Genomic DNA, 16,281 nt, shown 5'->3' on the forward strand with positions numbered 1-16,281 from the left:
TGTAGCAGGATGAGCCACAGACAAAACCTCTCAGACACCGAGTTGTAGAAGGAAGGGCTTTATTCAGCTGGAAGCATCAGCAAGCTACTGCCTTAAAATCCGAGCTACCCTAGTGCACAATTTCTGTCCCTTTTAAGGGCTCACAACATTAAAGATTTCATGTGAAAAGGTCATGATTGATTTGAGCAAGCAGGGTTACGTGACAGGGGCTGAATGTACCGGTGGTCAGAGTGAAACAGAACAGGGCAGGGAGTTTCACAATGTTCTTCTATACAATGTCAGGAACATCGGTTTCTAAGTCATGAGTTGATTTGTAACTACTGGGTTTAGGCCAGGCAGGCCCAGGCCTGGTTTTGGGCCTGATGCTGGGCTGCCTGTCTTTGGTTTTACTTCCTTGTTTTTTTCTTAAAACAGGTACTGAGTATAAAATAATATAAAACAATATGAAAGGGTCTCTCTCTTTCCTCATTCCCCCTTTTTGAGACTCTCACTTTTTTTTTTTTTTTTTGAGACAGAGTCTTGCTCTGTCGCCCAGGCTGGAGTGCAGTGGCTGGATCTCAGCTCACTGCAAGCTCCGCCTCCTGGGTTTACGCCATTCTCCTGCCTCAGCCTCCCAAGTAGCTGGGACTACAGGCACCTGCCACCACGCCCTGCTAGTTTTTTGTATTTTTTAGTAGAGATGGGGTTTCACTGTGTTAGCCAGGATGGTCTCGATCTCCTGACCTCGTGATCCGCCTGTCTCGGCCTCCCAAAGTGCTGGGATTACAGGCTTGAGCCACCGCGCCCGGCCGAGACTCTCACTTTTTATTAGTGGGAGTTCTCACTCTTATTTTTGCTACTTATGTGTGCAATAGATTGATAGTGATTTATATAGTACACTTGTGCTGAAGCATTTTGGTGAACTAAGGTAGTGATGAAGCTTTTTTTTTTTTGATCATAGCAGGAACCAGTTTATTGGTTGAGGTGGTGGGGGGTGGGGAGGTTAGAGGCCACACCATGAGGAGCGAGGGCTCAGGTCTCCCCAGGGCCCTGGAAATCCATATCCTCCACCAGGTCCTGCAGGTAGGCCTTGTACTGGTCAGAGGTGAGGGAGAGTGGGTGGCTGTTGGAAATGTGCAGGTCCACAGTGTTCTCCAGGGAGGAGGCACCCCCTACCCGGGTGATTTCTGCCAAGGCCCTGAGGCACGTGGGCACAACCTTGACCATCATGAGCCTCTTGGTCCACGGCTGGGCCTGGGGCCATGACTCCCCCACACAGAACCGGAGGGCATAGCGTGGTGAGCGTCCGCTTCCTCCCGTGTCGGTGATCAGATCTACAATGAAGGGCCCCAGGTCGAACATGCCTCCTTCCTCATCCTTGGGGACCTCGCCGTCAGGCCCATGCCCACTGTTGAGCAGCTTCTCGCTCACTGCCCAGTATGTGTGGCAGTGCCCCAGCCACCGGGCCCAGAGCCACTGCCCAGCCCGCCAAAGAGGCAGTCCCCCACCCAGGGAGCTCAGCACGTGCCTCACGTAGCTCATCACTCCCCTGTCTGTCAGGGATATGCCAGGGTCTGGCAGTCTGATTGGCCGTCCAGGCAGCGTCCTGTCTCCCACTTCGGACCCCACCAGCCGCCGGCCCTCCGGGCAGGAGGTGGTCTGCTGGAAGACTTGGCGGCCCCGTTAGAAGGCTGTCACCTCGAACTCCCACTCTTCCCCCAGCACCAGTAGCCGCTTCAGTGGGTTCTCAGAGGGCTCCAGGTTTGGGAAGGGAGTGGGATTGTCCAAGCTGGGGCTCTGCAGGGGCTGAGGGCAGGGCTCAGGGGCTAGAGCCAGGCTTGGGGGTCCTGATCTGGCAGTGGGGCCAACACCATGTTGTTACCCAGTAACTCATCCAGAATGTTTTCCTGGGTATCAGAAGTACTGCCTCCGCCATTGGTGTCCAGAGAAGTGTCTCGCTGGGAAAAGTCCCCAACTCCTACGATGGAAGGTCGGGGCGTGCGGGGAGCTAGAGCCCACCCCTGTTTTGGGGCTCCAGATAGCTCTCAAACTCGAGGCTGCGCACCCCCTTTCCCGTCAGCTGAACTCTAGAGCGCTGAGGCTTTCTTTTCGATCGACTTCTTGAAATAAAACCGACTTTATCATTCTTTGGGTAACACACCCCGGAGCCGAACAGATGGCCGGCTGGGCCCGGGGCTGTCCCCGCCCCTATCGTGATGAAGCTTTTTTAATCATTTGAAGAACTACAGATATCAAACAAGGGAGCAGTAAGCAGGTTTTTATTACTATTGTAACTTTTATTATAAGAGTTTTAAATTCTCTTAGTGCTGGGAACTAATTTTTAAGCATGGTTCTCGGATTAAGTCCATGCCACACTTGCACAGGTACATGTGCCAGTTTTGTCATATTTTAAACTATGTCTTTAACTACTTGCCTTTGGTTATCTATGTGTAGACAGTAATTAGTAAGGTTAAATTTCTCATAGACCCTTTTTTAGTTGCTAGCAAGTAGTCGAGAGCCAGTCTATTTTGATAGATAGCATTTTTTTATCTGAGTTTTTTGTTTTTTGTTTTTTTGCCGGACCAGAATAGTCAAGGCTTGACTGGTTTTATTAGTGATGATTTTTAAAACAGCTTGCAACCGTATGATTTGGTTGAGCATGTAAATGGGGATCCAGTGTTCCCATGAGCCGTCTTGTGTCTAAGTAGCAGGCCTATAGTATTGTATAATTTTTTAGGAGGTCATTTATCATCTTTTTAATTACCTATGGCTATGCTTCGTTTTCCACGGGAAGCATAAACAGGGAAGCCCAGAAGTTCACCTGTTTTTATGGGCAGTAAGAAGGAAGATGGTTTAATAGTGCCAATAACACAAGTACCTGTCTACTGGTCAGACAGCTTAGCGTAGGCTCTATGTCTACATATCCAGTATAACCCGGTGGGGGCGGTCTAGTCCTGGTAGAATTCTGGGTAGTACTGTTTTTGCAGTACTATTGTACAGCTTTTGCCTAAGACAACTAAGCTGCCTTACAGAATGAGTGAATCTTTTTCCTTTTCTAGCTATGCAGTACTGTCTAATAATTGAGACTTTTAGAACCTAAAAATTGTCAGGGTGGTTCTTTTGGGCCAGGAATTCATCAGGAACTGGGTCTGTAGGAACTAATTCTTGGGCTTCCTATGGCCATTGATTTCCTGTTACGGTTCCTCCGCAAACATAACATGAAGTGACTTTTAGAGACTGGGCTACATATTTGGCTAATTGCAAAAACAAAGTTTTAGTTTTTTCCTGGAATCTCAGGTGCTGGCACATTTAGTTCATCATAGAAAGTCTGAAATACTGGTTCTGGAGAGTGTCTTTGAACCTCGCCTTTTATTAGGATGCTTACGCTAGGATCTAGTTCTTTTTCATCAATGCCTAACGTTATGTATTTTTTTAATTTCATTTTGGATCTGAGGGGTTTGTAATTACCAATTCTAAAGGGTTGCAGCTCCCACTCATGCAGGAGGGGCTGACTTTTTCTTTTTGGAGCCAAACAGGATCTTTTTTATTTTTATTTTAAGTAGCCTAAATGACACAAGACCAGTATTGACACATTTCACATAAATATGATTCTTGACAGATATACTTATTTTCTGTTGTGTAACTTTTTTCTCAATCTAAGAACCGCATCCCAATCTATGCTGCTTACTGTTAATAGTGACACAGGCATCAAATTTTAAGGTTACATTTTTGGGGACCCCTCTTTCTTCTGTCTTAGCTATTACTTTACTTGTGTCACTTAGAAAAGGATCAGTCCTTAGTCTTATTTTAAAAACTGTGATCATGGGAGGCTTAAAATGAGTCATAACACACATCAGGTTGGTTATTTTCTGGGCTACATAACTTGGATAAAATAGCATTATATAAACAAGTTTCTTTTAGAGTCCTGGTACACTTATAATAACCATAAAATAATAGGACTGTAGCAATCTTTTATCCTACCTCAGTGACTTGATATATATATATATACTGGGAACAGCCCTCAGTCTGAGGAAGGTTGGTTGAAGTCCTTACTGTACAAGTATAAAATTTAAGGAAAATGAGTCCTGCGATGAGTTTCCTCATGGTTCAGCCGTGCATGGACCAGTCAGCTTCCGGGTGTGACTGGCGCAGGGCTTGTTGTCTTTTTCAGAGTCACTTTGCAGGGGTTGGTGAAGCTGCTCCCATCCACGTACAGCTCCCAGTCTACTGATGTTTAAGGGTGGTCTCGGAGGTTGGGCCCACTAGAATAAACTGAGTCCAATATTTCTACACAATTATGTTTAACTGGGCTCTCTGATACCAGGAGCAAGGTGGCGGGGTTTAGGATGTTGCAAACTTCAGTGGTTATGTGGGGATTTTTACAGAGCAAGCTTTGGTATCTAGTTAGTCTAACATTTATTAGCTAATGGTGTCCTTTGGTATTTATTAAAATTACCACAGCATGGGGGGATTTTATGTTTAGGTTTTGCTTAAGAGTTAGCTTATCTGCTTCTTGTGCTAACAGGGCCGTTGCTGCCAGGGCCCTTGGACATGGGGGCCAGCCTTTGGAAACCCTGTTTAGTTGTTTTGAGAGATGGGCCACTGGCCTTGGCCAGGGCCCTACAGTCTGGGTTAAAACTCCAACTGCCATTTTTTTTTTTTTTTTTTTGACATATAGAGTGTAAGAGTTTTCTCAGGTCAGGTAGCCTCAGGGCTGGGGCTGACATGAGTTTCTTTTTCATTCATGAAAAGCTCGTTGTTGGTCCTAACAGATGTAGTTTATCTAATCTACATTTTTATTGACTGTCATTTACCAAAATATTGACTTAAATCCTGTAATTGTTTGATTTCAAGCTTTAAATTGATTTGGTATTCCTTGCGGGGCTCTAATTGCATCTAAATAGATGTGAGAGTTGAAAGACCTATAAGGGGCTTCTCTCGCTTTATGATGTCTTATTATTATTTTTTCTTCCTCTGGTTGATGAAATGCGGGGGTGAAAGGGATAGCCAAATGGACTAAAGCACAAGTGCCACTCTAGTTATTTGGCAGAGTGCCCAGTAAAGGTCCACCACAATGCCACCCCACATCCACTTGGGGATGAACAAGGGCTCTTGATAAGCTCTTGAAAATTCTTAAGCTCACTGCATCCCTTCAGGTCTCCAAGGAATGCTAAGTCTCCTCCCCTGCCATGAGAGACGTGAAGTGAACTTAGTGTTGGGAGACGGAAGCTGGATGGCCCTTGGGGGCTGACCTGCAGGGACTTCGTGCACAAGCATAACAATTGCTTTTGTTTAACGTGCAGATGGAACATTTGATCCATTCCAACCAGACATTTGCATCCTGGTATGCTGTCTTAATTGCCAAAGTTTATTTTAAGTCTTTAACTTCTATGATCTAGCAAAATGAACGTTTCCTTTAGCACCTATTTTTATTAGTTTTTAGACTAAAAAAAAAGCTAAACACCATTTTATATTTAATAATGCTTTTTGCATGATTTTTATACCAGATAAGCTAAATTTTACCTTTATATTAGTGTGTTATTAATTTTAATAAAACCTTGTAGACAGATTTATCTAATTTTTCATGTTTCACCATAAGGTAAGATTTTATAGACTCTTTTTAACCTTTTACAATTTTTGTTAAAGAGCAGGTTGATGTTTTAAGAAAAACCTGTTGCATTTTTACTTTAATGTCCAGTTCACAGAAAAACTGGATGATGCCTTTTTAACTTTAGCTATGATGTTTACACACAAAATTTTCTTTACAATTAACGTTTTAAAACTTGCCTAAACTTTCAAAACAATAATTTTTTTGACCTTTTAATGTAGGGTAAAAATCCACATTCCTATGCCTCTTTATAATTTTTTTGCTAAAGGTATATTTTACCTTTTTTTATACACCTTGCACATAAACTGGTTTTTTTTCAATAGTATTCAGAAGGCCTTATTACTTTTAAATTATATAACTCTTTTGCATAAATTTTTTTTATAACTTTTCTTTTTTTGCATCTTTTGCAGACAATTTTTTTTGACATGTCTCAACTTTCTGACTTATTACAAACTTTTTTTTTTAATAACCAGTTAATTTATTTCAGGACAAGAATTTACCATATAACATTCTTTTTATATAAATTCTGCTTCCCCCCCCTTTTTCCTTTCTTAAAATTTTTCAACACAGTTCTTAGTGGGGTGGGCTTATTTTGCGCCTGACCCATGTTTTCACAAGACAGAATACCACACTCACACCACACACACTCACTACAAAACAAAGAACAGGTAAAGAGGGCACACACACACACGCTTTTATTGTTTATACTAAACCAAAATCAGAATACCACGAAATTCAGAATCCGAGTACGAAGAAATTTAATCCAAGTCAAAACCAAAACCAAAGTATCCAGCAATTCAAGTCAAGTCAAAACCAGAACAAAAGTGCCGATACAGGTACACTGTGGGTGATCAGGCCACGCTTCCACTCAAATGGAGTGGGGCAAGTTCCAAAGACTAGTCTTACCAAGTTTCAGATGTCCGGACTCCAAGTGCCAGTTCCTTCCCGGTGTTCAGCCACTGTGTTAATCCTCTGTGGGGGCCTGCTACGCGCTGCTCTGATGAGGTGTTGCACCGGGACAATTGCCTACTCAGGAGCGCTCTTTGGATTGCGTCACTCAGGCTGGCCAGAGTCCCCCGCAGGGATGCTCCACAGGGTAGGCCTAAGCCGTCTAAGAGGCTGCCTCAGCTGTCCGTCGGTTACCTCGCTTTCCGGTCAGGGAACCAAGAAATGTAGCAGGACAAGCCGCAGACAAAACCTCTCAGACACCGAGTTGTAGAAGGAAGGGCTTTATTCAGCTGGAAGCATCAGCAAGCTACTGCCTTAAAATCCGAGCTCCCCGAGTGCACAATTTCTGTCCCTTTTAAGGGCTCACAACATTAAAGATTTCATGTGAAAAGGTCATGATTGATTTGAGCAAGCAGGGGGTGCGTGACAGGGGCTGAATGTACCAGTCGTCAGAGTGAAACAGAACAGGGCAGGGAGTTTCACAGTGTACTATACAATGTCAGGAACATCGGTTTCTAAGTCATGAGTTGATTTGTAACTACTGGGTTTAGGCCAGGCAGGCCCAGGCCTGGTTTTGGGCCTGGCGCTGGGCTGCCTGTCTTTGGTTTTACTTCCTTGTTTTTTTCTTAAAACAGGTACTGAGTATAAAACAATATGAGAGGGTTTCTCTCTTTCCTCATTATTAGCATGACATAAATATTCTTATGGATGACTGTTTTTTGTTAAAGCTTATAATAGCTCGTTAGACTGTAAACACTGCAAATGAGGCCAGGCGCAGTGGCGCACGCCTGTAATCCCAACACTTTGGGAGGCAGAGGCGGGCGGATCACGAGGTCAGGATATTGAGACCATCCTGGCTAACACGGTGAAACCCCGTCTCTACTAAAAATACAAAAATGTAGCCGGGTGTGATGGCACATGCCTGTAGTCTCAGTTACTCAGGAGGCTGAGGCAGGAGAATCGCTTGAACCCGGGAGGTGAAAGTTGCAGCGAGCCGAGATTGTGCCACTGCACTGCAGCCTTGGTGACAGAGCAAGACTCTGTCTCAAAAAAAAAAAAAAAAAGTGCAAATGAGCCAAGAGTAGCATTACAATAAGTACAGAATAAAGTGGGAAAGTTCCAGACACATGAGGAGAGTTTTCATTGGAGATCTTGTGGCATGTAAGTTTCACAGGGCGTAGGATCCTAGAAAATATGGGTTGTTTGGTCGTCATCACAAAAGTCTTTTCTTCCCACAAAAATAGCAAGATTTGTGAAAGAATCAAAGGAGACCAAAGAGATAAGTAAAGAAAGGCAGAAACTCCCTAAGAATGAGTAGCAGTCATTAGCATCTGTAGAGACTAGAAGTGGTGGTGTCAGCTGCATTGGCTGGGCAGTGGCTGGGCAGCAGACTGAAACAGGAGCTGTGGCCGTGGTTGGATTGCCCTTCCCACCTAGACTAGCTTGGCTCCCATTCATCTTTAGAGACTAGATCACACAGCCCTCCTCAGGGAAGCCTACCCTGACCAGCCTGTGTCCAAACTAGATGAGGACCCTTGCTCTTATAGCTCATATTATTTTTCTTTGTAATATTACTATAGCTTGTGATTATATTCCTTATGGTTATTTGGTTTCTGTCTGCTTCTCCCACTTGTCTCCAAGCTCCATGAGGGCAGCATCCACATCTGTGTTGTTAACCATGTGCAGTGACTGGCACATTGTAGACAGTTAATACATATTTTTGTGTGAATGGAGATGAGAAGCAATGGTGAGGACAGTGGCTGAAGCCAGAAAAGTGAGTCATAGACTCCATGACTATCAAAGATAATCAGGGCAGTCACAAAAAAGGCCAATTATTAACTAATTCTGAGCCACGTGAACTTCAGCACCACAGTCCCTTAGGAGAAGTACTTTGTTATGCTGAAAGCATTGCCCAGCGTGATTCAGTAGCCTGGAGGGCATCAGCATAGTTGTTAAATGCCAGCCAAGGCATTCTCGTGTCCCATGTTGTTAGCAGCACGGTACGATAACTGAAGAAGCCAAAAATACATAGTGTGGCTTTGAAAATATACATAATCAAAAGATCACAAAGATTGCTACATTGATCAGCTATTTAAAATACCTAGATTTACCTGTTCACCAAGAATCCTACGTAGCTGAGGTTTTCCTGTTGTTTTATTTGCTTTCTCTGTGTGTAAATCATGCTTCTCCCATGAGGTTGTTGTTGTTGAAAGCCATAGATTATCTCAAATTATGTTGGTATCATTTTAGTGTTTTGTATAAACATTGTTTCTTGACTACATTCTTTGTTACAATGATCCAGTAATGACTGCTTTTTTTTCTTTTTCATTTCAGCATGTCTTCAAATTGGAGCAAGAAGAATATATGAAGGAACAAATTCCATGGACACTCATAGATTTTTATGATAATCAGCCTTGTATTAATCTTATAGAATCAAAACTAGGCATTCTAGATTTACTGGATGAGGAATGCAAGGCAAGTATGATTTCCTGGGGTACTTGGTTTATCAAAATAGATGTATCAAGGTCAGAAGGTAAGGGGTTCAAAGAGAGATTCATTAGTATATAATGGAATGCCATTGTGGTGACAAGTAGGAATTATGCTTTCATTCCAAAGGGACACTAGACCCCAAGAGTTCTAATTACAGGTGAAAATAGGAGAATTTCCCTCCTCTTTTCAGCCGATTCTAAATTACATGAAAAATTGACACTAGATGCTACCAATTTTAGCCACTTTTGTTATTAATTTGTTTATATTTAGTACTTTTTGTTCGGCGATAGAATTTATTTAAAGAAATGCAAGAAACTGTGCAGAAGATATTTTGAATAATAGTTCTAAGTAGTTATAATTGTAAAACTAACTAATTGTTCCATATTACTGACATATTTGACAGGGATGGAGTTGTATCTTTAATATTTAAAGGTGCAGCATGTTGGAAAAAAGTATTAGATCCCCAGCTTTACCACTGAGTGATCTTAGGCAAATCTATTCTTTCTCTTTATTTCTCTTTAGTTTATATGCAGTAAGTTACAGTTTAGCTCAGGTGTACCCTCCTAAGCACCCAGACTTCCTACAACATTAAGGATGCATGTAACGAAAAGGTTCTCAGCCTCACTTGAGATTTTAAAAAATGCAAACCAAAGCAAAAATGGTACACCACTCTTTACCCATCCAGTAGGCAAATTTAGACTTGATAACTTTCATTTGATAATACTAAATGAATATTGCATATATACTCATGATGAAAAGCATGAATTCATTCAACATACTTTATAGGATATTTGACAACATTTATCATAATTTTAACTACATACCCTTGACCCAGGAATGGAACTGCTGGGAATTCCACCTTTGATTATACTTGCAAAAGTATCCAAGGTATATACATGTAAGAAGAAAACTGTGGCAGTTGTCATAATAATAACAAACAAATCAGTAACAACCTAGTAGCCATAAATAATGCAGAGAATGCTATTGTTGCGAAGCTGAAAACAATGCAAGGAGTGTGTAAAATTATCCAATTCACATACGTACCTTCAAAGAGACTTAAGAAGGCCAGGCGTGGTGGGCTCACATCTGTAATCCCAGCACTTTGAGAGGCTGAGGTGGGTGGATATTTGAGTTCAGGAGTTTGAGACCAGCCTGGGCAATATGGTGAAACCCCGTCTACAAAATAATACAAAAAATTAGCTGGGCATGGTGGTGTGCACCTGTAGTCCCAGCTACTTGGGAGGCTGAGGCAGGATAATCACTTGAGCTTGGGAGACAGAGGTTGCAGTAAGCCGAGATTGTGCCGTTGCACTCCAGTCTGGGTGACAAGAATGAAACTATCAAAAAAAAAAAAAAGAGAGGGGAAGAAATAATTAAGTTGGAGGAAATGGCAAGAGGAGACTACTCTCCATTTTATATCTTTCTGAATTGTAGAAATGTTTCACTGTGTACAAATGTTACCTTTATTTGGCAGAATTTTTTTTAATTTTTAATTTTGTGGGTACCTAGTTGGTATATATGTTTATGGGGGTACATAAGATATTTTGATATGGGCATGCAATGTATAATAATCACATCATGGAAAATCGGGCATCCATCCCCTCAAGCATTCATCTTTTGTGTTACAAACAATCCAATTATACTCTTATTCTTAAATGTATAATTAAATTATTATCAAATACTAGGACTTATTCATTCTAATTTTTTTTGTATCTATTAGCCATCCCCCGTCTTCCTGCTACCCTTCCCAGCCTCTGGTAACCATCTTTCTATTCTTTATATTCATGGGTTCAATTGCTTTAATTTTTAGATCCCACAAATAGATGAGAATATGTAATGTTTGTCTTTCTGTTTAAAAGAATTTTGAAAACATATAATAGCCCTGATATTTCATGGGAAGCTTTTTTTTTTTTTTTTGAGACGGAATTTCGCTTTTGTCGCCCAGGCTGGAGTGCGATGGTGTGACCTCTGCTCACTGCAACATCCTTCTCCCAGGTTCAAGGGATTCTCCTGCCTCAGTCTTCTGAGTAGCTGGGATTACAGGTGCCCGTCACCATGCCTGGCTAATTTTTTGTATTTTTAGTAGAGATGGGGTTTCACCATTCTGGTCAGGCTGGTCTCAAACTCCTGACCTCAGGTGATTCACCCACCTTGGCCTCCCAAAGTGCTGAGATTACAGGCTTGAGCCACCATGCCCGGCCAGCTTTTATTGTTTAAACAACAACAACAACAACAACAAATTTGTTTCATGATTTTTCTTATAGGCAGATTGAACTGCCCCAAGATTGGGCTGGGTTGCCCATGAGAAGGTCTCAGTCATAGTATTCATTAGTAATTGGTTGTTGGCCTCTAACAATGAAGTGTGGAAGGAATGAACTCCTAAACTGAATTGTAAAAGCTCTTAGGTAAAGCCAAAAAAAGATCTTTTGACAGCTGATGCATTAGAAGAATCACAGTATTTACCTTGTTTTCTTTCTTCCTTTTTCCCATGAATATAGATGCCTAAAGGCACAGATGACACCTGGGCCCAAAAATTGTACAACACACATTTGAACAAATGTACACTCTTTGAAAAGCCTCGTCTGTCAAACAAAGCTTTCATCATCCAACATTTTGCTGACAAAGTAAGGAAGCTTTGTATCATTTTTTCTTTTTGAATTCTTAAATGTGGAAAAATATCAATAGTCAGGAGTATCTTTTTTTTTCTTTTGCTGATGTTTGCATTCTTCAGGGCTCAAGGGACGACAATCTTTAGTGTTGACATGTTGATTTTCTCTTCCTTTAACCTACATTGAGTTATTTGTGAAATAAGTATGGGTCTATAATTCTGAAATCCAGGAAACTCTGTAAACTAAGTTTTTTTTTTTTATAACTCATTTAGCTAAACCTGATCTCTGATCTGAATTAACATGAGATTATTTATAGTCTGTCTTTATCACAGTTAGGCTGGATATTTACATATTTCACAGTAGAAATATGAATATGTTTTGTTATAGATCATTGCATTCCATTTTGCTGGAAATATGAAAAAATGGTGCATGTACATACTACATCTTAAATGCCTGAAAAATTCTGAGTCCTAAAGCATAGCTTATCTCAAGGGTTTCAGAATAGCAATTGTGGACTTTTGTCACCCTCTGCGATTGATTCACTGGGTCCCTTCTAATAAGGCATACTGTCTTACTGCTTCACAAGTTCTATAGTGTACTTAGCAAATCACAAGCAATGAGAGTAATTTATATTTCAAGGAGACTGTGGTGTAGGCTTTGGGGTAAGTTTCACAGGGTCTCCTTTAGGGATTGAGGACTTTCTAAGTCTGCCCTAATTCCATCTAGAAGCCTTGAGATGACCCTAGGGCCACCTAAAGGTTTTATCTTGCAAGCTTTGACCCTCTTGAGTGGCAGACAACTGAAGTTGCTGGAGTTTTGGAAAAGAAATAGTCCCTTCTCAAGTAGTCCCACTTTACCAAATCATGCAATATTTCCCCAGCCTTCACCTTCATCCATCAGCAGCTTTTCACCTCTGTCCCCATCAGACCCTCATTTGTTCCTTCTGATTCTCTCTCCTGTTGTAATCTCTTCTAAGAGGAAACACCCCTGCTTGATGGTGACCTAGGTTGGAAGGAGATACAAGGAGTCAGCCTTGGAAGAGCTCTCTGGCCAGCATGGGAGAAGAGGATCTGCTTATGAATCTGCTCACCCACTAACTGAGAGGATCTTTTAGATCACAGTTACTTAGCACTACCACTGTTTCCTAGGAAAAACAATATTTGAGGAGTTTTATTCTAGAGTTAACATGCTTCTTACCAGGAATGGCCCTGGTTTCTTAGAAAAGACTGATAATACCCATTTGCTGAGAGCTGATCGTATAGCCTGAGACTAATAAATATTCTTGTTATTGATGATTATAATATCTATTCAAAAGTTTTATCAGTTAAGGAGATTTTTCCATGTGTTTTCAGGTGGAATACCAGTGTGAAGGATTTCTCGAAAAGAATAAAGACACTGTTTTTGAAGAACAAATTAAAGTTCTTAAATCAAGCAAGGTAACTATGGATAGGCTTACTCTAATCCAGGAGGTATTCAAAGCATTAGATTTTTAATAATAAAAATTATTTTTTTAACAAAAATCAGTTTCAGTTTTTAATTTACCAAATATATAAGACTTAGTATGTTAGTCAAAGTTATTTAGCTGCATGTCAGGTCCTGTTCTAAATGTATTAAAAATGCTAACTCATCTAATGACTCTCATTTTATGGATGAGACACCTGAGACACAGAGACTTCATGGCTAGTGAGTTTTCAAGCCAAATTAAAATCCAGGCTGTCTTGCTGAGTCTGTGCTTTTAACTCCTGTGCAATGTTTCTTTCAGTTTTTTGTGAAATTATTGCCTCCACAGTGGTTCTAGACTGTGTTGTGCCTTGGTGAGAGGCCATGAGAGAAAACAGTCTTTCTGCTCTGTCAGTTTGAAGGGAGGTGCTAGAAACATGGCCTTACACACTCCATCAAGATGGAGACTGATCACTGGATCATCACTGAGTGCAGTTCCAGGTGTGGCCCAAAGCACTTGGAAATTATTTTTCTTAGGCATAGGTACTAGAGACACTGTTTTCTAGAGGGAAAAGAATGTTCCAGATGGTAAGAGCTATGATGGCTACATTGTATTGGTGATTAGGTTGATCCCCTCCTCCATCCCTTGACCTTCCATCTGGAAAGAATGGGGAGGGGAGCATGGCTCATGTTCATCCCACAGAGAGCAGAGCAGGAAGCCAGTTACTTAGATCAGCAAAACGAATATTCAGGTATTCAGCTAAAAATAAAAAATTTTCCTGTGAATTCTTCTAGATTACTGACTGGCAGTCTTTGTTTTTCTATTTTATTCTAAGAGAATCCTTTTAACTTCAGTGGAATAGTATATGAATATTTTGACTGTTGTTTTTAGAATAAAAACCTTTACTATCTATTATTTTGATAATACAAAGATTACATAAAGACCAAATCCCAGTTTTAACCTTCAGAAAATAATAAGGTGAGACCAGGTGTGGTAGCTCATGCCTGTAATCCCAGCACTTTGGGAGGCCAAGGCAGGCAGGCTGCTTGAGCCCAGGAGTATAAGATCATCCTGAGCAACACGGCAAAACCCCATCTCTACAAAAAAATACAAAAAGTAGCTGGGCATGGTGGTGCATGGCTGTAGTTTCAGCTACTTGGGAAGCTGAGTGGGAGACTCACTTGAGCCTGGGAGGTTGAGGCTGCAGTGAGCCGTAATTGTGCCACTGTACTCCAGCCTGGGAGACAGCGAGACTCTGTCTCCAAAAAGAAAAAAAAAGGTTAAAGTGTCTAACAGTCACTGGGCATTAATTGTTTATAGTTTACAGGATTGATATGTAAGAGAAAATTCCCACAATGCCAGTCTCTAAGTATTATTCAGTTAAAGATCTTTATTGATTTGATTTATAAATAATGATAAAATTCCATTTTATTACTTTGTCAAAGTAATTTAGCTGAAACAGAACATTCACAGGTTTTCATCTGATTCTTCTTGTTGTTGTTGTTTTGAGACAGTGTCTCACTGTCACCCAGGCTGGAAGGCAGTGATGTGATGATCATAGGACTCACTGCAGCCTCGACCTCCCTGGCTCAGGTGATCCTTCCACATCAGCCTCCCAAGTAGCTGGGACTACAGGTGCATGCCACCATGCCTGGCTAATTTTTTGTCAAGATGGGGTTTCACCATGTTGTCCAGGCTGGTCTTGAGCTCCTGGTCTTAAGGGAACTACCCACCTTGGCCTCCCAAAGTGCTGGGATTACAGGCATGAGCCACCTCACCTGGCCAGGTTCTCATTCTTAAGGCATCCTTGATCAGTTGTCTTTATTCTGATTTAGTTTTCTAATTGGCTTTTGAGTCCTTAGTCGTCATAAAGTGGGTATGCGTTCTGACAAATCATTTGCAGTGACCACCAGTCTGTGTAACATTGTTGCCATTGAAGTGGGGACAGTGTGTGACTTACCTAACATAGCTTGGAGGCTTCCTCTGCTCCTGGTCTTTGCTGAAACCCAATCTAGGGGTATGAACTTCATAATTTCACTGCACCTGATAGAAGCCAGTATCACATAGTGTAAATGTGTTCTCTTGAAAGTACTAATTTTAGAAGATTAATATCTGTTATGTGTTTTGAGTAGAATTATTTTTGTGGTAATACAGTGTAGGGTATGTTTGTGTATTTATGTGTTTTATCTTTTTTTTCCTGTAGCCTCTAGCTTACAACTTGAAAAGGAATAAATATATATATATATATATATGGAATTATAAACTTATCAGAAGGTGCCTTATTTGATATTTTTCCACCATAAAGAAATCTTCCATTGCCACATCTAATATCAGGAAGCATATAAATAAATTGCAACTTGACTAAATACCACTAAATTTCAGTTCTACCAAGTACCATTAAAATGAGTTTTAACCCTCTACTTTCTGTATAGCTGATTAATAAGGGGAAGCACAGTTCATCTACTGAGTTTATGCCTCAGAGCTCTCATCTATAAAATAGAATCATGATAGCATCTAATTTATGGAATTGTTATGAAGATTAAATGGGTTGTATTAAGGTTAATAGATAAATAATTGTAGTTGCAAATATAGCTTGACTAATTAGAAGAACTGGTTTTATGTATATGGGATGTGGCACTGTTGTAAAGGTATGTACATACATCAAGATGTTCCTTTGGATTTGTTTGAAGTCTCTTTTTTTCCATAAAATTTCTCCCAACCATATTGACTAGTATCATCTACCTACTTATTGAGTACCAGATCTTATAATAGTCTTTCACATCGCTAATCTGATAGAACACAAAATTGATTACAGGAATTGTTTGTTGAAGTTATAAATCCCTCGAAAACAAATATCAAATGTATAGGATATGGGTAGGGTTTTAAACTTTTTTTTCTGTAACCCAAATTATCTTCCAAAAATTATAATTCATAACTTTTAAAACCTTCTAATATTGTAGAATTTGTTTATGACCCTTTCCTGCTGAGATTTTCGATGATGTTTTTGAGTTAGTGCTCAGTACTTAAGTAGGCAGGCAAATAAAGCAGGTGAGTAAACACTTGATAAATAACATACAAACTTGGACTAGTGTTTTTCTCCACCTGATGCTAAAACAGTTTGTGGAAATGAAGTAATAAGGCTTTCAATTACTATTTTTCCCATAAAACAATTATAATTCAAGCCCATTAATATGTTTAAATTTGTC

The 16,281-nt window shown here is 40.6% G+C and overlaps 1 protein-coding gene and 1 pseudogene across 10 annotated transcripts in view; one reads left to right on the forward strand and one right to left on the reverse strand.

Annotated features, from left to right (window-relative positions):
• The window catches only part of MYO5A (myosin VA), a 223,219-nt gene that overhangs the window by 124,056 nt on the left and 82,882 nt on the right, over nucleotides 1–16,281 (forward strand). For all 9 annotated transcript variants that reach the window (XM_033190085.1, XM_033190088.1, XM_033190086.1 and 6 more), the window contains exons 12-14: nucleotides 8,870–9,010; nucleotides 11,524–11,649; nucleotides 12,987–13,070. In XM_033190085.1, the coding sequence (XP_033045976.1) occupies nucleotides 8,870–9,010; nucleotides 11,524–11,649; nucleotides 12,987–13,070 (351 nt within the window). The remainder of the gene's footprint in view (nucleotides 1–8,869; nucleotides 9,011–11,523; nucleotides 11,650–12,986; nucleotides 13,071–16,281) is intronic.
• LOC117070639 lies at nucleotides 921–2,202 on the reverse strand (annotated as a pseudogene). The gene has a single exon (XR_004431988.1). The product of XR_004431988.1 is annotated as an interferon regulatory factor 3-like (transcript).

The sequence above is a fragment of the Trachypithecus francoisi genome, unplaced genomic scaffold (genome assembly GCF_009764315.1).
Source record: "Trachypithecus francoisi isolate TF-2019V2 unplaced genomic scaffold, Tfra_2.0 Lachesis_group3, whole genome shotgun sequence".
NCBI lineage: Eukaryota > Metazoa > Chordata > Mammalia > Primates > Cercopithecidae > Trachypithecus > Trachypithecus francoisi.